The sequence below is a fragment of the Rhamphochromis longiceps genome, linkage group LG1 (genome assembly GCF_057381845.1).
Source record: "Rhamphochromis longiceps isolate RC_006_pf linkage group LG1, R_longiceps_female_GT1.1, whole genome shotgun sequence".
Taxonomy (NCBI): domain Eukaryota; kingdom Metazoa; phylum Chordata; class Actinopteri; order Cichliformes; family Cichlidae; genus Rhamphochromis; species Rhamphochromis longiceps.
In genome coordinates this window covers 12,382,721-12,406,795 of record NC_140557.1, presented here as the reverse complement: position 1 = coordinate 12,406,795, position 24,075 = coordinate 12,382,721, and the positions used below count along the sequence as shown (strand labels likewise).

Genomic DNA, 24,075 nt, shown 5'->3' with positions numbered 1-24,075 from the left:
ACTAAAAACCGAAGAAGCACTGTGAGTTGATAAGGAGGTCAAAAGAAAGAGATCGAGTCTGACAAGAGCACAAGGCTGACAAGAGCAAGGAGATTTCATTTTGAAATGCAAGTGCAAAATGAACTTCTACTGTAATTTATTCCTAAATGTCTATGACAACAAATATGCTTGTTTATCAAAACCCTTCAAGCATCTTTGTATATGAATAGCTGGAGGACACCCCTCTGCGGGTGGGAAACTAGTTCCCCAGCGTAAGAGATCCAGATGATTGTCTTAGGTGCTGCAGTATTATTATGAGACTTGTAGCCAAGCTACCCATCATATGGGAACTCCTTATGGGCAAAACAAATAATAAGAGATGAATTAGGAAACAGGAAAACATAGGCCCACGCTGCATTATCCTTTTGTTCACTTTACAGGCCTTTTTATGTAAAATTAAAGCATCTGTACTTATTCATTCAAGACACAATGAATGCATAACATCCTGATGTAATCTGTCATGGACATTTTGGTGATGACCCCTTAGTCCGTGGAGACTCTGTGCTGTCTGAGCATGACAGAGAGGAAACAGTACTAACAGTGCGGCCTCTGATACCCAGAGACCTACTGTTTTAAAATGTACCAGTCAGCCACACACATGCATACACATCAGCAAAAAGCTTGACAATATGCAGTACAAACACATTAGACAATGGGCAACGACAGAATCAAAGAGATGCATGCAAATGAGCTCACATACAAACTTGCATACTTCAGCAGTACTTGACATTTGAGGCGCACGCTCACATTCACAGACAGAAAAACAGAAGAGCAATCCGAATAATCGTCTCCATACACACTCGCACACGGATTCCTTGGTAAGGTTCTTTGCAGTTTTATTAGACTTTGCTTATAGTCATTACACGAGTACGTACCAAAAGAACAGATACTAGATGGAGCAAGGCGGCGGTGCCACGGCAATAAAAACAGACCCAGCTCCGCGGCACAGCCCCTGGCAGACCGGCTGCCCAGCCTAAACTCCACCTCACTCTGTGTATGAGACAGCAAAGTGAGCGGGGCTTGCAGCCCTCGTTTCAAATGCTCCAGATTGTACATTGAACAGGAGATTCCCCACATGGTAGAGTAAGCTTGCCTACATAGCCCTACGCCTTCTACATTCTATACCCGTGCGAATGGCAAATCAAAACTCAACAAGTCTACCTCACAAATGCCAGTGCTTTTCAACATTATACATATTTTTTTTCCAATTTTTGGTTTGTTTTAAAAATCTTTGGATGTGCAGTAATACCCATAAAATAAGTGTTTTTAAAAAGTCAAAAGAATAGAAAAACACACACACGTACACACTGCTTTTTGCCAACTGTTCAACAAAGTAGCTCCTGTATAACTTTGTCTGCATTGGCAAATCAACTGTCTTGGTTTCTGGCAGTGTTTAAAACACACATTGAAATGCCGGCTAGGATTTAGCTGAAGAAGAATAAAAACTACTCCTTTGTTATATCTAAGCATGGGAAATAAGGCTGTAACATAAATGGTCTTTTTTGTTTCTTTTCTTTTTTCCAAAAACCTACTATATACAAATCTAGAGTTTCTACAAATGCATAAATTAAAGTAGTGGTTAACCAATACAAAAATGCAATTAAATTAAAATCACAACACAGAAGTAGAGAAAAGGGAAAATATGAACACAATATCACAGCAGTTGGTTTTACCCTGTAAAAGCAATAGTCTACCATCATAATATTGGCATAACCCAGTGTCCGATAAAAAATACGCTTCTCCCTCCATCCCAAAAGTTTCCTACATCAACCCTGAAACTTGTCCTCCATGTCTTGAAACAGAGCACTTCTGCCAAAAAACAAAACAGAACAAAAAACAGCAACTTCAAAATAGATAATCATACAGCTTTTTGAAGTAACAATAACAATTACCACACAAGTGGAGTTCTGCCTAACTCACAGATAGACGTCTCAATGCAGAACTCAAAGGAATTATTACTATGAGGTATTCAGACACATTGGTAAAGACATGCACGGCCAGAGTGCTGGACCTTCCTACACACAGCAGAGAGACAAGCAAGGTTAAGGGAAAGAGGGATGGAGGGATGAAGGGCGGGCAGGGGAGAGGATAAACAAAGACCTTTGGTTTAAACTGTAGAAGTGGACAACAAAAATTCCTTTGGTATGTTTTCATTGCATGGTTGCGCTGGCGAAAGCACCACGGTGTGATTAAAGAAAAAAATCTTCTCATTGTTTCTTCAGTAGTGGCCCTTCTACAGGCTGAGGTATTCACAGAGTCAAAGGTGAGAGGTCAACAGCGGTTTAACACTTTGGTTCAAGCAAGGCACTCGTCCTGGGAGTTTTAGAAAGATTGCAACACGTCTGCTTCTACTTTCAGGAACATGTCTGCCTATAGTTGAGTCATCAACTCTGCCCATGGCTATGTCAGGTTGTCTGCCTGTTGTAAGGTGAAGATGTCTGACCTATTTGTTGGATCAATATTATCAGCCTATAGATACACACTAACAGGCAGGCCAGGTGGAAATAAAGCTGCAACACTGAGAGCTCTGGTGGGGTAAGGCTTCAGATGCAAATTTAAAATCATTAATGAACCAAACTAAAAGCCTTTCCTGTCAACAAAGCGGTAGACAGTAATGTGTTTCTGTTATGAACAACCACTGATCACATTACTAATAAGGTAGTTGTACCCCACAGGCACCAGCATGGCTGATTGTGTGTATCTAAGGCTAGTTCAGCACATCTGCCTATAGCTACATCAGTATGACTATCTATGGAGCTGTAATCAGAGCACAGATGAAGCAAGAGCACGCATAGCGGGGGTGCATGGGTTGAGTGCAGGTGGGAGGGGGAGAAAGAGGAGGAGAAAGGAGAAGGGAAAAAGAGACAGGAGATAGGGGGGAGGGGACACATACATCACATCTTTGAACACCACTCATAGAGGCCGTGCAATGAGAAAAAATCTTTGGTTATCTTTGGTATCATCAAAGTGATAAAAATCACGTATGGAACTTGAGTGAGGTAGCATCTTTGGTTCACACTATAAAACATCAGCAGGTCTTGACACATTTTTTTTTTTGGTTTCTTGTCGTCTTTTTGGTTTTTCTCTCAGAGATAAAGAAAAAGCAGCTCTCTCTTGCCTCTCCTTCAGCGCTTGTTCTGATGAATGTAGAGCTGCTAACCCTGGCCATGAAGAGGATGACGGCAAGGGGCCAGCGTAATATATCTAATGCTATGCTGCCCTGGGCCAGCCCTGTGTAGTGCTTTCCTCCTAGTGCTGAAATGCATAGCTTACTAGGAGAGTGGAGGCAGGGAGGGGAGGAAGTGCAGGGTGGATTGGCAGCAGGCAGGGAGCGGGGGTGCTTTCGTATTCAGGTGACAAGCTGACATTGCTGTGTAAGCGCCTGAAAGTGATTTGATCATTGATATCATCTCCTCCGCCCAACATCTTTGATGAGGAGATAAAATCAAATACATATGAAGTGCTTATTAAAACCACCAGAGGCACTGTGGTTTTGACACGCTCCCTCACACAGTGTCAAAACCACACATAGATCCAGTAGCTTGTGTTTTACATAGAAAACTGAAGAGATTTGTATTTGACAGGTGCTGGATTTTGAACACATAAAGTAGAACTAAACCTGCCGGCATTAGCTAAGCAGATTAGAAGGATTAGATGTAGCTGTAATGACTAACCTTAACATTGAGTACAATGATCATAATTCAGGAGAGTGTCTGCGAAGTTAAAAGTGGTATAGTCTATTTCTTTCCAAGAAGGCATCTATAAGGCAAATATCAATAGTTAATTTTTAGGGTTATACCATAGAGTATTTCCGTTTACAGGGAGCAAATATTTAAATGTGACTCAAAATGTTCTGTGGAGAAGGACAAGTATGATTTCCTTCTTCGTGGAGCACACTAACAGTCTGTCTCAGGAGGTAAGGGAGGAAAACAGGTAAAAAATACTTTTATCAACTACAAAATATATTCTTTGGTCAAATTACTTCAAAGGATGTTCTTAAGTGGTTTGATTTCTAAACTGCAAAAGAGGCTTCAAGGTGTAGAAGGCTTTGGTTTTTCTTTTTGAATTATTCAATGCCTCAGCATGTTGGAAGAAAGCACTACCATGTGGGTTGATGTTAGGCATTCTTTTCTATTTGGTTTGGTTTAGGGTTGGACCTTTTGGTTTTAGGGTTAGCAGTCTACGCATGGACATTTCCCTGTCTGTCTGGAATGCTTGATAGAAAGACAGACAGTTGGACAAACAGTCAGACAGTCCGCTCCACTGATCCGAACAAGGTTGCACAACAATCCAGTCTCTCCTGTGGGATTTTTTTTCTTTAAAGTTGATTGGCCAATCCCACTGGAGCTCCACATTCTGGCTGTTTTCGAGGCCGTGGACAACTGCAGATCAGACTGTCAAGAGGCTGATTAAACCTCTGTTTAGGGACCCATCATCAAAACCAACCAATCAGATTAAAGATAACAGTGGCGAATGATAGATTCATACTGGGTGGGGAGGTGAGGGGAGGGTGTAATAAAGCTAGAGACCAGTGACAGCGAGTGTGTGTGAGAGGGGGAGTAAAACTATAGTCTTTTTGCAGTATGTTACACATAAATGTGTTGCTAAAACAAACATTGTAAAGCAGGTCAAAGGAGAAGTCTTTGGTTTGTTTTTTCATCTTTGGATACTATAAATATCAATATAGTACAGGTTTAAGGGCAAAACGTTGCTTCAAGGTCTTTTTTAAGTTTTCTTTGTTTCTCTTAAGTTTTAAAGCTTTTCCACCGAGGTTGAGTCAGTCCATGAGTTGGTCAAATCAGTCCTTCTTCAGGCTTTGGTGCAGGCGTTGGGGCCAGAGTTGGCTGAGTGACCAGAGCCGTCATCCACCCACTTATCTAGGCTCCGGCGGCGTGCGTTCATAAAGAAGTTGCTGACTGTAGCCAGCTCGAGGCCCAGCTGTTGAGCAATGGTGAGTTGCAGCTCTTTGGATGGACGCTTGTTCTCTTTGAAGATGGCATGGAGTGTCCGCCGCTGCACATCTGTGAACACAAGCCGGGGCTTCTTGGTCACATTTCCCCGCTCGCTTCTGCCGTGGTCCTGTTCCTTACGCTTACATGCTGTGGAGATTTCAGCAAAGAGACATACAGAGAGAGAGAGGGGATTTGTGAGAGAGGGCAGAAGACAGAAAAACGAGAATCACAACTTATCCTGGGATTTTAAAAAGTCCTGAGTAAAGAGTGTGGCCTGAACCATGAATTGGTTCTTTTCCACAATATTAGGCTGGGGGAGGCAGGTTGTAGTTTCCACTCCAACTCTGCAAAGTCCTCAGTGCTAAAATGTTGTTTTATCTTCATAAAAAGTAAAACAGAGGTTTTGTATGTGACAATTTGTATTTTTCGCTTTTGTATCCTGATCGTCAAGACCTGAGACCTGTTCAAAATACAAAAATTACATATTCTGATAACATAGGATTGGGGTCAGGGGTACTTAATCCTCTAGGGACTAAATGTGCTAAACTAATGTGATTATCTAAAGCCAATCCAAGCCTCTTTACTGTGTAATGTTATAGAGAAGTCAATTTGGATCTACTCTGATATGGACTTTTTAGGTCCTATGGATACACATGCAGCTGAAATTTGTTTTTAGTGATGCCAACATGAAGAATATTCAGTTGTATCAAGAACCAAATTATACACAAGCTCTTATTTGTATATCTCTTTAATTTCCTTTAATTCCTAGAAACATATATTTTTCTTGTGTTTCATGCTCGCTCTAATAAAATATTAGCCTTCAATGTAAACGATGCACAGCCTGTTTTGAAAGCTTCCTTATGTTTGATGTAGCTTGTGTGTGGTTTGAGTTTGGTGAAATCAAGTAAACTGTCTTTGCTGGTCTAAGCAAATTTTTGGATACTATTTCATATTTCACATTTTTGGATACTAAACCAGTAGAACTGGTAATTGAAAGGTTTTATCAACATTTTTCACAGACACATTTCTATTACGGTTTTTGCATCATTTACTCTGAAAGAATCACACAGCCAATGATTGTTGGAAGTAGTGCTATTTTTGTTCAAAACTCCTCTTTTCAGATTTTTTAAAAGGTACATGGGATATAATAGCAAAATTAGACTCATAGATCCACATAGAGCCTCTTTTGATTCAGGCACCAAAGGTTTCGTGGGTCCAGAAGAAGAGCAATCAGCAGGAAGCATGCCAGAACAATGAGCGCTGTCCACGGTGCTGAAAGCAATGTCCCCCGCAGGTGACGTAGATAAATAAAGAAAATGGCCTGGAGATGATTTTATACTGGAAAAACAAAAACTTGGGAATCCATCTGATAAAAAGTCAAACTTCAGTTAATCTGAACTCTTTGCTACATGGCTACAGCTTTTTTTTTTTTATTAACACCCCAAGCTCCAGTCATTTAAACGGAGAGTGAGGTCAGACCAGGAGGGGGCAGACGCGGGCTGCTAAGGTGAGACCAAATATGGGCTCACTGGGGAAATTAATGAACAACACATCACAACCACAAAACAATTCTCCGACCAGCACCGATTAATTTTGCAAAGTGCACGAAGTAAACAAACGCATTTCATGAGTCAACCCGAGACAACGTGCTGAAAACAGAAAACTTCGATCAGCCAAATTTAGACACCTTTTTTGAAAAAAAAAAAAAAAAGGTAGAGGAGAACAACTACAGTAAGTGTTTCCCTACACTAATAAACTAATAAAATGACTTCCCGTTCTATATTGTAGTAAAGCACTACATATTATCGTTAAACTCTACTTTATTCCTCTTGTTGTTCTTAGTTTTGGTGTATTATCTCCAAATGAAAGCTTAAGTAACACTACGCGATACTTTAAAAACGATTAGAATTATAAAATCAAAAGAGGACCTGCCCCCCGCCGAGATCTCACATGATACATGATTTCTAATTTCAAGCACTTTCTTCAGCATGTGCTAAAGTACAGCGAAGCGGCCTGTTAGCGTGACCATAAAGTGGAGTGGGTCTATAATTGTGAGTATGAGCAGCCCGTTGTCTCCAGTACAGGTAAATATTAACAGAGGGCCGGAGCTCCTCGTGTAAGGGTTGCAATAAATCAGCACGAGTGAAGGCCACTCAGACAGCAGGAGCCAGCACAGAGGAGCCCGACCCCGCACGGGAGGCCCGCGAAGACAGGGAGCTTTCCCAGGACCGATGGGAACATAACAACGGCCTCGTTATCGGGCTAATCACACACACACACACACACACACACACACACACACACACACACACACACACACACACACACACACACACACACACACACACACACACACCGCTGCTGCTCCCGGCTAATCATTACAAACACGAGATAACTCCACACACTAAAACAGACTGCACACATAGCGTGTACTGACACAATGTGACGAATGCCCCGCGTTTCATAACCTTACAGAGAACAACAAACAGACATCTGAGCTGAAAACGTTGCGAAGATTTAGCCCAGCGTGTATTTATTTCAAGAATCTACATCCCGATTAAGTGGAAGTAGATAATTATTCACCAAGAATAATAAAAAAGAAAACACAACCACCATCAAGAAAGGTCTATGCAATCACAGCTTCTTTCCACAAAAAAAAAAAGAAAAAAAAAGTTGTAATGAATTCCTATGCGCTGTCTGGAGTGGGTTCTCTCCTCACTTTTATATTCCATTGTATTCTATTTTATTCTATTCCATTCTACACATACAAATATTCAGATGGGTAATTGAATACGTGGGAAAACGAGAGAAGGCCCAAGATTAATTTCAGAAGCCTAAAATCAATGAACAGATCAAATCTACCTCAGTACAAGATCACATATCCAGTTCACACAGGAACGAACGGATCAATAAAATGGCGCTCAGACTATTTTATTCTGAATTTATTTAATTTTTAACTCTATTTTCCCCCTCTTTCTCCATTATCCATCTTCTTTATCTGACATTTTCTAAATAAAACTCGAAATTTATATTTTGGTACTTTTTTGGCCAACCCCCCAAAATAAAAAAATCAACAAAAACAAGAGTTTATACAGTTTAAATATGTTTTTTTTTAAGTTAGGTAACATCGACAAAGAAAAATACAACAATAACTGAAGCAGGCCTGTTACATTTTCCCTGCACTGTATGAATATCTATTTCTCTGAAAAATAAAATCAGAGCTTTAACGATACAAGTCAATATGCTGCTGGTCTGAGTTTAGTTTTAATTATATGCTCATTCCACTAATGATAAAATGATGCAAATGCAATATCAAATATGCGTGTGCGCGTGTGTGTTTCACTCATTTTCCACTGATAAAATCTCTTCAAAACAAACACACACACACACACACACACACACACACACACACACACACACACACACACACACACACACACACACACATCAGTAGCAGCAGATGGGAAAACTGAAAAATAATCAATTGTGATTACACTGATGTGCACACGCGCGAGCATACACGTGCACAAAAGCGCGCACTTTCCACCGTGTAGCCTCACTTTTCAAAAAGCACAAAAGCCCCATTTGTAGGTCATTGATCGGGCCTATAAACGTAAAAAAAATCTATTGGGTCTATTGGTGTGTGTGAACGCGCACGTGCTATTTGGGCCTCGCTGGGCGCCTTAATTGACTCGTGCGTACCACAGGGACAAATTCATACAGAGGTCTACCAGTTAATTAGAGAAACTTCAACGAAGTCAGGGTTTGTTCACCAGCTAAACACGAGCACGTGCTCTTTTCAATTCTTTTCTGCTGAGGAACTGAAGTCTCTAATTTTGCCAAAGAGAGCTCCAAACGTCTTTACACCAACTAAATAATGCATGACTCCGGCGTCGCTTTGATTCGGTTTATGACAAACTCCCAGGAACACGTGCACACACACTCTGTGTTTACATGAAGGGCAACTCCAAAAAAAGGAGCTGATCGGTTGCATCTACACCAAAATAAACACGTTCCTAACGATTTCTGGGAGAAGGATCAGTTTACGCACACAGTCCAGCGGTCGATATTTTGAGGTAAAATGACATGAGTACTTGTTCCACACAAGCCCCAAAATCAGTGTAGAGACAGAAAAGGGATGCGTATTGATGTCAGGCCAGTCTCTGCACGGTCTTCAGCTCAGTGAAGTTTGCTTTCGGCTCTAATTCCTCCTGTTGTTTATCTGACTGTATGTTGAATTTAACCACTCAACATAAATAATAGTAACCAGGGCCAACTTTTCCCGATTCCGCCCTAAAGCTGATATCATTTGACTTCCAGCATCTGGAGGCAATTAGAGAGATTACAAGTTATACATATCTTTTAAAGACCTATCCAGCACAGAGGAAACGCCAGTCCTGAATGTGACTCTTATGTGAATTTGAATGTCTTACAGTTGGTTTGCTATATTTTTTTTTTCCAGTATAGCAAAAAACAAACTACAAGCCCAGTTTCAATTCCTCTCTCCATTGCTCAGCACAAGATAACATTCAGCGCCAGTGACCTTCTGTGCCAAATTACAGTCATTTGCCGATCGTTTTATTTTTCTTTGGAAATCAATGAAAAGATGAAAGCAAAAATGGGGCTTTACCGAGGCTTCGCTCACCTGCGAGCCTGAGCGCACTCATGCGTTGGAACTCAGGCTCCTGCAGCCATTTCCACATGCGGCGGAAGGTCTCTCTGCCGGACTTAAGCTTGGACCAGGGTTTGGGGTTTCGCAGCAAGTCGGACAGGGTCCCTTGGGACCTGCACAGGACCCGCTGGGCAAAGATGGCCTGAGGGATGCTGTAGCGCTTCAGCTCTGTGGTGATCCTCTGCGCCACCTCTTTGGTATTCACCTCCTCCATCTGTCCCCCAGAAACACCACCCCCTCCACCGCCGCCCCCTTGCTGCCCGGGCCCGGAGGCCTGCTCCCGGCTGTTCCCCAGCACTTGGCCGTGGCCCTGCGCGCCAAGGTGGGCGTGCGGATGGTGATGGAGGCCGTTGATTTGTACCATACCAGCTGAGGAGCTCATGTGCTGCTCCGCATGTCTGCTGAGCATGGCCGGATGGTGAGCCTCGAACCCGCTCGGGGTGAGCATCTTCTCACCAGGCATAGCGGCACCAGGATGAGCGTAGGGGGGGATGCCGGCCTGGGACGTGTGTATGCTGGCCAGACCGGAACCGGATAACGGGGAGAGGCTCTGGCCCATGCACGGATCCTTGTGATGATATGCGGGATACAGACTGTTCATAGGCGCCAGACTCCGGTCCTCTCGCATCAGCGTGAAACTGCCGCTAACATTTCCGGGGATCCTCTGGTGCGGGTGCGGGTGAGGATGATGTGGATGGTGGTGGTGATGATGATGGGGAGGAAACTTGTCGGACACGGTGGAGATGGGGGGTAAGGGCTGCAGGGGGGTTAGGGTAGTGTAAGTGCTGCTCGCGCTCATGCCAGGGGGGGCTTCACACATGCTGATGGCTGGATGCAAGTGTCCAGAGTGGCTGGGGTGATAGTCTCCGGTGTCGAGCAGGGTCGCCATGCCCATAGCACGGTGGCTTAAACCCCTAGGGCTCGGACGGGAATGTGGACTGTGGCCACTCAGCAGCTCTCCGTGACCGGACACGGACTCATGGCTCACTCCGTGCAGGTCGCCAATATTCTCCATCGACAGCTGTGCGTTCATGATCCGGGCAGCGCTGTGGACAAACCATCTATCTGACCTACCCCAGTTAGCTGATGTCCAGAAGTCCTCACGTCCAGTAAAAGTTCAAAATTCTTTTGTTGTTGTTTTTTTCTTGCAGTAGCCTCCTTTGCTATTGCCTCTTCTCTGTCCTTACATTCACCTATTTCATTATTCCCCTACCTCGCACGCTGTTTTGCAGAATGAAAACTCCTCTTCCGAATCCCCCTTTGCTTGACAGTTGTTTTTTTTAAAATAATTACTCTCTTAATTTTCTGATTCTCTTTATAATTCAAGCCCCCCCACCACCAACCAGCTGTCCTTGCGCTCCGGTCGGGTGCCGCGCCATCTCTCTAGCAGTGTGTCTCCAGCCCCTGTTCCACCGCAGCACAGCTCACTGTCTACACATGCGCAAAGGGGACACCCATCTCCACTCGTATTCTCTCTTTCTGTCTCCCTCTCTCTTTCAGGCACACGCGTACACACACCGCCCCATTCTCTGACGTCAGGTACCTTATTAAGGAAGGATGGTATGAAAAGCTGCTCACAGCTATTAGAACTATTCAGGACCCTTTAGCTTTTGCTGCAAATGCTAATAATGCTAATAGAGAGAGCTCACATCAAAGCCCTACGAAATCTGCTCATGGATGCTGACTGAGTACACAGCTATATCGTTAATTATCAGCTCTTATTTAGAAAATGTTAAATTCATTAAGGCTGTAATGAGGCTTCACATTCAGTCCTCCTTAAACTATTAACCGCAAATGAAGTAAACTTCCGGGTTCATATGGAGTTGATTTTTAACCGGTGAGTCTGGGATCCAAAACCTCCAAAACTCCCAAACAAAACAACAACGACACTTAATTCCTTTCGACGAAGCAGAAACGGTCGCCACAGAAATCAAAGCAGGATGAGTTAATTGTTCCCTTAAAAGGCTGTCAATAAAGTCACAGCCTGTATATATTCATAAGCATCAAATACATCCATTCTTTTATCATTATTAGTCAGCTGCCCCAACCCGCCCCCACAACCGTGCCAAATATGTGGCAGTTTAACCAAACGAAGACCGTAGTACCTTCTCTTTTGATAGAAAAAGATGAGCAGATGTGTCTATTGTCCAACTATTAGGCTTAACGAACCAAGCCCAGCATGTGTGCATGAGTGTGCATGTGTGAGTGTGTGGGGGCATATTTAATCCTTGTGCTTTAGAACTATTTGAGGATATAGTATGGCCATTAAACGGTGATAATAAAAATACAACACCCACATGTTATTTAGTCAATTAAGAACATTTGTTTTTTATTTGCAGAAACTTCTCAGAAATTTACACACGCACACACACACGTGCGCATCCACGGCAGGTGTGTACAATCCAGTCCCACCGATGGAAATCACGTGCTGACACGTAACATGACTACGTGTCCCTGTGTTGTTGTTGATGTTGTGGTGCACTTTGCATGAGTGTCCAACCCCCTCAAACCTGCAGCCTGACAAGAGCCCGCCCCCGCTTACATTTAAGTTACACGTCAAGGGCCGTTTAGCCTAATAGAGCGGTAGCGCAGGGCGTCCTCAGCCGGCCGAGGTGACAGCTTGCAGCGGTCAGTGTCCTTCTGGACCCCCTGCTGAATGAGGGACATGTCAAAGGTGACGCTTCAAGACTCCCAAAGCCAACATCTGCGGGGGGACAGATTAACCTTTCAGACTTTTCCCTGTTATGGACCTGCTAGGGGCCCCGCATCTGTCAGGGCCCCCACAATAGACCCTGCGCTCGGTTGAACGAGTTAAATAAAAGAAAAGAAAGAAAGAGAGAGAGAGAAGTTAAACTGCCTCTGATGTGAAGTCAATGTCAACGGCGTGTGTGTGACGTGTGTCGAGACAAAAGGACACTAATTCCTCGAAGTGTGGCTGTCCAACCGTGCAGACCTGCGGACATAATAGACTTTGGAGGGAGGAAAATAGAGCTGAGGACAGGAAAACAAAAAACACTAAATAAAATTATGTTAATTTAACAATAGCACCAACTTATTCCACACTGAGGCATCTGGTTTTATTTCAAGCAGAATTTATTCTAATTCATTTTGATCAAAATTTTAAATACAATTTATTCTGTAAACTAAAAACTCAATTTCTCCCAATAAAACTTTTGCTATTTTCGCGTCTGTTTTTATTTTTGATGCGCTCTCCTCGCACAAGCAAACGAGATCCAGCAGGGCTAAGGTTTGGCCTTACTTGGAAGCAAACCTCATCTACACATTCTCATACGGATCGATAGGCTTCTGCCATGTCTGCACGACCTGAGCTGTGTGTTTATGTGTGTTGGCTTTCTGTGGCCATTGTGCCGAGATAGGCCAAACCTTACGAGGCTGTGACATTTGCTTTGCAGAGAATATAAGGGACACGGTTTTCTGAGCACTTCTGAAAGAGGATACATTTCAAGCGGAATTCAATTCAATTAGCACAAAAGAAACAGAAGCAGAGACCAAAGTGTGCCACAGATCCATACATGCGCGGATGAAGAAATACCGGCGAGTTGGAGGGAAAAATATTATATTGATCAAGTCTTATGAAATAGTGTGCGCCAAGGAAAACTTGATCCAGAGAATGGGCACTGAAAGTGCAAAATGTAGGTTTCACACTGATTATTAATCAGGGGCATAATTCCCATGAAGCCCCACAGCAGCATATCCGAGCAGCAACAATATAATGTCTGGCAGAGAGGACGGTGGATCAATATTTCAGCAGCTCTGCAAAATGACACAGCGTTGCAAGCTTTATAGATGCTCAAAATGACAATTACGGCTTGTTTAAGAATAAGCCTTTGCTAAATGGCATCTGGTGGAACTTAACTTTTATAAATGAGCCTACTTGAATTTGAGCAGTATGGTCATTGACCCTTTGCAATATAACGACGCATACATTCGGAAACTGAATCATCCTTTTGAAAATAAATCACTTCGCTTTTGTTTTATAGGTTTGAACCCATGAATTGATTTTACTGCTTCACCTCTAAAATCCCGAGATCCATAAATGGGTCCTCCTCTACTTTTAGATGATTTTTTTTATTTGAATCGGGAATTTAACAGAGGAAAATATATTAAAGCCTAAATATCTGAAAACATATGAACAGATTTCTTCCTTTTTAAAAATGAAAATGTGCATTGCAGCGTTGATGGCTGTCCTTTAGAGCAAAAAGCACAGGCCTTGAAAACACACCACAGCGCGCCAATCAATACTGAATAAAATTATAATTCCTGGAGGGACTCAGGCTAAGGCCTACGATTTGTTATAATAAACCAACCTAAAAATATACTTTTTTTTTTCTTTGCGTAATTTGTTTGTGGGATTTTAGACAGGCGGTAATTATTTTCTCTTTGAATAATGTGATTATTTAAATGAGCAACCGGGTTATTTAAAAAACAAACAAACAAGAACACAAAACAAAAAACAAACGCCGTCTTATGGAAAATTGAAATAGTACTAAAAGTGTAGAAATTACGTTAGTTTAAGGCAGTAGGCCAGCTTTATTCTGAGGTTGAAAAGAAAAATAATAATTAAAATAAAAACAGGTCACATGAATAACATAATACAGCCTGGTAGGAAATGGTAAACTTAGATGAAATGAAGCTAAAGAGCGATCTAAAGATTTAAAGATCTTTGAAGATCATTTTAAGAAGTTTTTGTTGAAAGTTTTTTCTTTTCTTTCCTCCCCAATAACCACCAGAATTTTGGAACACACACGCCTTGGGGCTTTGATGTAAAATGGCTTAAAATTTCATCCCAGATTAAGGAATTTACTTTTTATTTCCCCACCTAATTATTATAAATGCCATCATGGCCGAGCAGCAGATGCCGGACCTGCTGCCTTGCTCAGGGGTAACTCAACTGCCTCTTGTGTTATTCCGCGTCACTTGCTCTGATTCGTGCACTCATGTGAAATTAACAAGGCATCACTTTACATTAAGGTACCTGTAACTTTGGTAAGACTCCAATTATGACAACAAAACCGTGTCAACGATAGCCAAACCAGCCCCACTAAATGTGCGCTTCAAATCCAAATGACCTCGTACACAAACAGGCTGTGTGGCTTTTGGAGGCAACAATAACGAGTTTAGGGAAAATGAAAATTTCTTCCAAATTTCTGAAATAAATAAATGTAATTAAAAAAACCCTGCTTATTGCCGTGTTTTTGTAGCCACAATCTCTCGGCTTTTCCTTTTAACTATTTTAGTTGATCCTAATTATGGTTTTCTGTACTAATAGCGAACCTGTAAATAGTGTCTTGTATTATTTGCAGTTAACACGTATAAAAGTAGCTCATGAGTAAACAGACTATACAAAGCTGCAGAATACACATTGGCACACTATGTCCTAAATATTTCTATAAACTGCAAATTGAACAAAAATCGAAACTATTGTCTTCATGTAGATGTATCTGCTGATTTAGAACATTTATAATTTGAGGTTTAATAACTAAGGATTTTATTATTATTAATATCTGCAGCACTGCGTCAGATTTGGATAAAATCTATGCATTTTATCCATGCATTAACAACAGGAGTGTGGGTATATTTTTCAATAAGAGATTTGACAGCATGCTGGCCAGCTTAACTATCTTTACAGGTGCATCGTTATCATCGCATCTAAATGATCAATTTCTCTTTAGAAATTCAAATTAATGCGAACTGTGTGTGCAACCAAAAACGTCTGAATTCTGAAATATTTATGCGTGTGTTGGTGGTTACATTGCCTCACGAACTCGTAACTATTGGGACTTATTTTCTGATGTTTTAGATAAAATGAAAATGTGAGAAACGAAGTCGACTCTCAAGCAGTTTCAGTTAATTATGAAGCAAGCCGGTAATATCGGCCACGCAGTGCGGAAATTATATTATTTTAAGTACAGTTAAACCAACATTTAACTAGGAAAAGACCATTTTAATTGATGCCCTTGTGTAGATACTATAGACTGAAATGTGGCGCAGCTGCTTTAAGTTTGTGCGCATATGCGCCAGAGAAACACTCAGCTTGTGTGAGTCAGATTCGGAAAGCACTCTTTTTTTTCCACATCTCTTCTCAACAGGGTGCCAGTCTTCAAATGTGTGCATTTAAACTCTTCTTCTTCTTTTGCGTCACACATAAAGACAGACACGCACACGCACGGCCAACGCACGCACACACACACACACACACACACACACTGTAGTTCCAGACTTTAACGCAGGATCCTTTTCTGTCATGCATCTTTATCATCCTTCCAGCTCACTGCCTTACAGAAGCGCACAGAACGACAGAGCCTCAACATCAATTTACATAAGCTCTTTAACTCCAACATGCGAGCTGCAAAAAGCTGAGGATGCGCTGGCATCCTCGCGTCTCCTCCATCTATGTCCTTCCCGTCCCTTACTCTCCCTCATCCTCCTCCTCCTCCGGCTCTCCAAGCCTCCAGTTTTTCTCCAGAGCTGCCAGAGTCCCAAATCCTGACCGAGGTAAAGATCCTTAGCCGCTGCATGCGCCTCGTTTCCAGTCGCAAATTCGTCTCCCCGTACAAAGCCTCTCTTTTCCTGCAGCGATACCGTGCATCTCCCCGTGCTTTTCTCGATGCAGACGCATTTGAATAGCTGGCCGGTGTTGTTATGGATCCGTGCGCACTGAAAGAGAATCAGTATGCAAATTGTTTCAGTATCAATCGAAAGGTTCGATCCGCCTGAGCGTCAGCCCCTTTGGCACGAGAAGCTCCTTCGCTGCATAAATGTTTATAATGATCCCATATATTAACCCACAGTCAGATGAGAGAACAAACTGCAGTATTATTAAGACGCAGATCAAATATTTCTTTCAGGATAAAAAAAGGGGAAATTTAAGGAAGCAGACGGAGCCTCCATGACTAAGACTTAAACATAGTTTATTTGTGAAATACTCCCACAATAAGTACAATCAGAGTGTATAAGTCCCTCTGAAGCATTTATGGGCTACAATTAATATTCAATCAATATTTATTTTTCTCTTCTCACTTATGCTTGTATTTGTGCAAATATATACATATATTTAGAATAAAGAGAGAGAGATTGAAGCATTACAGCACAAGTTTAATCTTTGCAATCTCAAAATAAGCACTTGAAATAATCTACTACAAATATGAGCTAACTACTGTCTTACTTTTTTGGCATCACGTGGTTGGACTGAAATAGCTTTCTGTGGTCTGTCAGTGCGGTCATGTATGGTTTTCTGTCTCTACTATATTCTAATATATACTCTAATATTTCACTAAATCTAACCTGTAGGGCAGAACAGCAGTGCTTTTGAAAAAAAAAACATTATGGAAAAGAAACACGTTTGTAACTGTGCATTTAAGAGAGAAATTTAAATTGTAAAATAAGTGGGGGGTAAAAATATATGAGCTCTGCAAAGAGGGGAGAAGTGTAGGGAGAGGCAAATAAGAGGGTGGAGTAAAGGTGAAGACTTGAGTGGATCTATGAATTCAGGTAATCAAGAGCAGGAGATGGATGATGAAGGAAAAGAGAGGAAGGGGCACTAAAAGGTGAAAGGAAAGGCTATGGTGAGGGCAGAGAGAAGGAGAGTGTGGTCAGGAGGAGATAAAGCATAGAGTCCGTTATCCATCTGTCCCAGGGTTAGAGTTTGGCCAGCTGAGGGGGTCAGGGGTGAAGGGTCAGTGAACCCTGGGCCTGAGGGCCAGTGGTCAGTGCACTGGCAGATACACACCAGAGAGAGGATGGTAAATAAAAAGTGGTGAGGTCCTCATACCATTCTGCTCACAGAGAAATTGTATTCTCAAACAAAATACATTTGGATTGTTTCCATTTACTAGATCAGGCGGAAGTCTCCTGTTTATAAGATTTTTCAAAGAGGTTTTTAGTAACTACATCCATTACATTATAATGCAAATTAAGACATAAAAAGGTTACTTAATATTTCATTTTTTGTTGACCAACAACTTTACTTCCAGGTCAATTTAATGGCTATTCTGAAGCTTTCAGTTGTATGGCATGATTGTTACCAGCAGCTGGAGTCATGTAATATTTCATTGTTTGAATTTTCATTTTTATATGAGTACTTTAAGGAGTCCTTAAAACACATTTTATTGTATGTATACATCATACATGTGTTTTATGATTTTATTTCACCTTTTAGAAATGTGATTCAAGTCATTCCTTGTGTATTTATATGAACCTTTTCAAAATTAAATAACACGCCATCCTAAACTGTAGACAAAATGCATCTTAATTACTAGTAAGTTTTAAAAGAACATTACCTTCACAACAAAGATGCAAAATATGATTTATTTATGAAAGCTAATTAGTTCCTGTGATTTTATAGAAGTGAATGGAGTCCCAGGAAGCTGAAAAGCTCAGAAGTGTAGATCAGTGTTTAAACTTTAATAATGCTTTGAACAGGAGTGTCCCTCCTGATCAGTTAAGATCCTCTCAGCCACTTACACTATCGGAAGTGCTATATTTAATAACTAAGCTCCACCTGTTAAAAGCAATGTGTGTGCAGCACACAGTGTGTGCAGATTTAACAAGGTGCTCAGTGGTTGGGTCAAGGATTGCTGTCTTTTACTTGTGTCTGAAAATCTATACCTTGGAAAGGGGGAGGATTATACATTTCATGTCAACAACAGACTGTCCTTTTCTTTGTGTGTGCGCGTGTGTGTGTTTGGCTGCGAGTGGCTTACCATTGTGCACAATAGGTTTCTGATGGCATGTGTACATCTCTGTGAGGCAGGAAGAAACTGACTTCATTTTAGAGGATGTGTGCTTTAAACTTTTATATAGAAACTTCTTTATGCCAACTGTAAGCTTGTGGTTTTTATCAAATGTTGTCTAAAGAGAGAAATATAGCAGTTCCTCAATAGTCAGTTGCAGAAAAAGAAAACAACTTCCCTGGAGCAGATTACCAGTGTTAATATTAGGCTGGTCAGAGCCATAATAATCTAGTATGGATATTCATCACAATTTAAAAATCACATGTCTGAAATAATATGGATATGTTTTTTTTAAATAAATAAAATAACTTTGGAATGACAGAGGATTCATTTTTCAATTTGGCTTTCCATGGACCTACAATAGCCATCACAATGCTTCAATTCACAGCCTTCATAGAAATATTGAATTAATACCTTTTTCAACATGAAATTCGAGCCCAAGACTACAGTGATTCCAGAAGTGTTTCTTATTATTTTACAGTCCTCTTGTTAACCTTTTTACTGCCTTTTTATATTATTATTTGTCCTCTTTGCCCAGTAGCAGATTTCGAGCATTTATTTTAAAATGCCTGAGTGTCATAAAGAAACACAATATTTTTCAGGTTTTGACATTCAGGTGAATCATTAACTTGCAGAGAAGTTCAGTGTGTTGAGCTCACTCTGACTGCTTGCAGGCATGTTGCTTCCATGTCCTCCAGAGTCAGTGCAAATAAATGTTTGAGGATGCGAATCAGGTTAATTATTTTTGTACATTTATCTTGAGCAAAGCATAGTTATAGATGAACTGTAATTATGTCTCTGAATATCTGGATACGTAAGTTTGGGGGTTCATTTGAGGGAGGAGGGTGGGGTGGGAGGAGACTGGTGAGATTAGTAGGGAAAGCGTGGACAATGATAGCTGCATCTAAAAGAGGATTACACAGGTTCATCCTGTCATCATGTACCTACCATTACAGGATTATGAAGGCCACTTCCACCTACTCCATTCAACACTGCAATAATGAAGGGTGAAGCCTTCAGAATAGCTCCACCACACTTGTACACGTTCAAAACATCAACAAGAAAGGGAACAAAGGCGGTCATGTCCATGTCAGGAGTGCAACTTTGAGGTTTATCACATGTTTGGATCGCAGTGTTTAAGCCAAGTGTTCGCTCTACATACATAGGTCACAGCCTAGTTTCTCTGAGAGTCAAGGTGGTGTGAGCAAAGAGATGCAACACTGGAGACAGAAAACACAATTTAATCCCAGACAGGCCCACAAACACATGCAGACAAGTTGAAGCCTGTTACACAACTAAAATGATATTTATAAGTGTTAGGCACACACAAAAGTTGAGCAAATGTATGAATGAATGGAGCTATAATTGCCCACTATACTCACACGCATACAACCACCATCTGTATAACAGTGAATACTGATTTGGCACAGTCTCTCATGATATCTATTGTTCATTAGTCACTGTTATCCCGCTTTGATGTAGCTGTAATGGGCTTTCGATGTGTAGACCGGCTCCATAAAGACTCCTGTTTAGTAACGGCTACAGTTTAAATGCTCTTAATGTGCTGCTGAGGTGTGGGGAGGGGCCAGGAGCTGTAAATCACAGAGAAATGGGGGGAAGAGGGGTGGAGGTGAAGAAAGGAGCGATTGGAGAGGAGAGAAAAGAAGAGACGAAAGGAGGGGAGGGAGGAGTGGAGGTTCAGGGACGAGTGTTTGGAATCTGTGTGTGTGCATTCTGACGAGCAGAGAGAACCTCCCTCGAAACTGCAGATGTGTTTACACAGCACAGGTTCACACAGTCACACACAGTCTCTCTCATACACACAAGCACACACAGTTCGCCCCGAGCTCTCACTCCATAGTTAAGGTGTCTCTGTGACACGTGCATGCTTACAGTAAGTTTAGCATTAGGTTCTACAACAGGGGATTGAACTAACGTGTGTGGATGTGTGTGTATGGTCTGTCTTGTTCCCAGTAGGGACAAAGCAAACAGACAGAGGTAGCTATCAGCCTCTCCATTGTATTCATCCAATCACTAATCTTTAATGGTTAAATCATTATCCATCCACCACCTTTTCAAAGGGCCAGGCAAACACTACTGGGCTGTCACAAGGCAGCACCATCCCTTAATATGTTACTGAACCAAACACACACTCTATGAGAATTACAATTTGCTGATAACACATGTGCCAAAACATACACTAATATAAGCATGTGCATTACATGTTGTGTATTGTATATATGTATACAATACACAAAGAATCAGTGCTGTTGCCATCTCCAGGTCTGAGGGGCTTCCATCACTCCCAGCAGGATATTCGGGCAAATCTAATTGCAGGTAAATGTGCAGTGCTGCTCTCTGTGGCTCCTGTGTGGAAAAGATGGGAGGAGAAGCCCAGCGACATGGTTAGTATTGGTCGGGATGACTGATTGGCCCTGCCCTAACTACATTAGACTGTGGAGAAGTGGCTGGCTCCCTTTCCCTCCCCCCTACTCACTGCTGCTCCTCTGTTCCCTCTCAGCCCCTCTGCTCTTTCGGGGATGGCAGAAGAGGTAGTCAGTGGGGCTTTGTGGAGCTACAACGTGGGTCCGCTGGCTGTGACCCATCCCAGCCGTGGATCCCTGCGTATCAACCTCCAATAGAAAGGCCTACGGTTGATTGGAGCCTCTTAGCAGCCTGTTGGGCTGGAGGTAGTCCAAGCCCAGTGGAAGGCTCTGCCATTTAAGATCTGATCAGAGGTTATTAGCAGTAAAGAGCCACTGTGGATGAAGGGAGGAGAGACATCATTTACAGGGTCAGAGCTTGGCCGCACAGAGCCGGCTGGGCAGTGCACATACGCAGAAAACATGTGTGTGAAGCTACTCACACACAAGACAGTAAAGGGCGACTCATTACTCAGTGAGAGCTCAGGTTTCCAGCGTAGACCTCTCCATTAGACCCCCAGTTAGGGAGAAATGAATGGCTGTAGCTTCTCCGCACTCATAAACCATCCAACCATCCACAGCAGGAGAAAATGAGATACAAGTAAAAAAGGAGGGGATCTTAGAGGTAGTGTGTGTGTGTGTGTGTGTGTGTGTGTGGGGGTGAGCTGAGGGGTCCTTGGGGTCTTTCAGATGGAAATGTCCAGCTGGCTGGCCGTCTGCTGCCTGACCCCTGAGCTCAAGGTCAAAAGCCAGGGCCCCCCAACCAACCGGCCACTGACCAGCATGCACACATACAGTATACACACACACACACACACACACACACACACACACACACACACACACACACACACACACACACACACACACACACACACACACACAATATCTACACATGTTCACCATGTTTGTGTGTATGTATGTGTGTTTTCAGAGAGAGGGAGAGGGAGCTTGCACTCTGCCGTGTGTGTGTAATTGATCATTTAATCTGGCTGACATCATAATCCCCGACGCGTGTTTAACTAACTGGCTGACCAGCAGAGGAGCAGAAGGGCTGAGTAATTATCTCATCTGGATACATTAATAACGAAGCATCACTCACCGTTACCCCGGCTCCATCGGTCCTGAATCAATCACAGAGCGCAGCCAAGTGTGTTTGCATGCGAGAGCGAAAGAGAGAAAGCCAGCGCCTGCATTTGTGTGTATGTATTCTGTGTGTTAGCATGTATGCGTCGTGTAGGCATCCATGAGTTTCACCTCTAAGCTGAGTGTCGGCCATCACGCAGCCCCAACTTGCAGCTGCAGCGAGGTAAAATGGAGACCGATGCATGTGTGTGCCGGCTTCTGTGCTTCTGCAGTATCACACTGCTGTATAGATTTTTTCAGAAAACCAAAACGCTCAAAAAAAATGAACCGCAAATCAACAATATTGGCGGTAAAACAATCAATGAATTCATCGAGAGACGAGAATATGAGAAGGATATGCGGTGTGCATCAAGAAACGAGCATATCGTTTAGTTTCTAACTGAAGTGCACATCCAAAGCCAATTGTTCAAAGGACAGCAAGCCACACAAATGCCAATCAAATTAAATGGCAGCTGAAACAAAAAGAAGTGGAGATAGCCATGTGTCCTTGTGCATGTGTCTCAGTGTGTGCATTGTGTGTGTGTGTGTGTGTGTGTGTATGAGGGTCTTAGGAAAATTATTGCTATTGATTTAAGGCGGAGAAACGTGGAAATGTTACCAGATGGGACATTTAGCTGTGAGTGGCTTCGGATGAGACGAGTCATCCTCAAAAGGCCAGGGCAGATGCAGTGAATACACATCAAAACACCAAATGCTGTCCAGACCTTTAAAGAAGAATCCACCATTCACCAAGAAATCTGAGGTACTGATTTCTTGAATTTGATGAAACATAAAAATGTAGTCGAAGGATATTTCATGTTTTTCTTGTTATCTGTGAAATCCCTGCAACATAGCTACGTAGTTATAACTAATATCTTTTATAGAGCATCATTATTGGCCCAAACACGTCCACAAATGAACTAGTAGACATCGCTCTTTATTCCAGTGAACACTGGCATTGTTGTCTATGCTCAGGAAATCCCACATATACTCAGATACAATGAATAGAGCAATGATTTTGTATAAATCCTCGTGTAAAAATAAATGATTTTGCATTTTTTGATGAGAAAACAGATACAATCTCTAGTTGTGATTTTGAACTTAAAGTTAAAATAACTTTGAATAATCAGAAACCAAGAAACACTATTAAAGTGAGAAAGCTAGACACATAAGTAGACTTTCATTTTTAGAATTTAGATAATTGTGTATAGATTCTGTGACATTTTTTAGCATTTCTTGCATCAGATGCTATGACAATAAAGTCAAGTGACAGTCAGCTGTGCAAGATTGATCAGATTTCAGTTTAAGATCTTGCTGATCATGTTCAGAGCTCTGCAAGATTAGCAAACACTTGCATGCAGGTCATTGAGGTTCCTGCAGGTTAGTGAGTGTCCTACACTGAAAACTAAAGGATTCTGTGTGTTTGAGGTTGTAGCGCCTAAACTATAAAATGCACAACCATTACTGAGATCTGTGGACTCGATCGAAACTTTAAAAGAGGATCTCAGTGCTTCTTTGTAGGACATTATTGTTTTGTAGCACTTTGTGTTCCTCATCTAAAAAGATGCTACAATCATAACTTGTACTCGCTTCCTTATTAACTTTTACACAAACACTGTATGACGTTTTCTGATAGAGGGCACCATAAAATATAAAACCAAACAAAAACAATTTGCTCTTGAAGATTACACATCACAGAGAAGTTTGAATGATCTATCTGTCAATTTTCTTCCATTATCCACTCAGGGTAGCGTGATAGTCCTTGGTTTGAATCCACCTCTCTGGGTACTGGCTTCCTCCCACAGTCTAAAGAAGGGGTGGCCTCAGGGGCCTCAAGGGCCAGTGTCCTGAAGGTTTTAGATGTGTCCTTGATCCAACACAGCTGATTTAAATGGCTAAATTACCTCCTCAACATGTCTTGGTTTTCTACAGGTCTGCTAATGAACTAATCATTTGATTCAGGTGTGCTGACCCCGGGTGACATCTAACACCTGCAGGATACCAGCCTTTGAGGCCTGGAGTTCTCCACCCCTGGTCTAAAGGCATGCATGGAGTTGAGGTACCTAGTAATTATAATTTGGCAGGTCTGAATGTGAGTGTAAATGGTTGTC

At 42.0% G+C, this 24,075-nt stretch overlaps 1 protein-coding gene across 2 annotated transcripts; it reads right to left on the bottom strand.

The window, feature by feature from the left end:
- Nucleotides 1-1,462: 1,462 nt before the first annotated feature.
- onecut1 (one cut homeobox 1) lies at nucleotides 1,463-11,700 on the bottom strand. Of its 2 annotated transcripts, none has more exons than XM_085384749.1 (2): nucleotides 9,637-11,700; nucleotides 1,463-5,138 (listed from the first exon to the last, which is right to left on the bottom strand). In XM_085384749.1, the coding sequence occupies exons 1-2, from the start codon at nucleotides 10,694-10,696 to the stop codon at nucleotides 4,849-4,851; spliced, it is 1,350 nt and encodes a 449-aa protein (XP_085240875.1). In that variant the 5' UTR covers nucleotides 10,697-11,700; the 3' UTR covers nucleotides 1,463-4,848. The 2 variants fall into 2 exon arrangements, with proteins under 2 accessions (XP_085240875.1, XP_085240792.1); XM_085384666.1 differs by having other exon boundaries at nucleotides 9,622-11,698.
- Between the last annotated feature and the right edge of the window lie 12,375 nt (nucleotides 11,701-24,075).

Bases quoted from the DNA above. Each gene is read 5' to 3' on its own strand.
- onecut1 (XM_085384666.1), bottom strand. From the start codon at position 10,696: ATGAACGCACAGCTGTCGATGGAGAATATTGGCGACCTGCACGGAGTG. The intron at 5,139-9,621 runs GTAAAGCCCCAT...AAATCTCCACAG, and splicing joins CGCAGGTGAGCGAAGCCTCG to CATGTAAGCGTAAGGAACAG.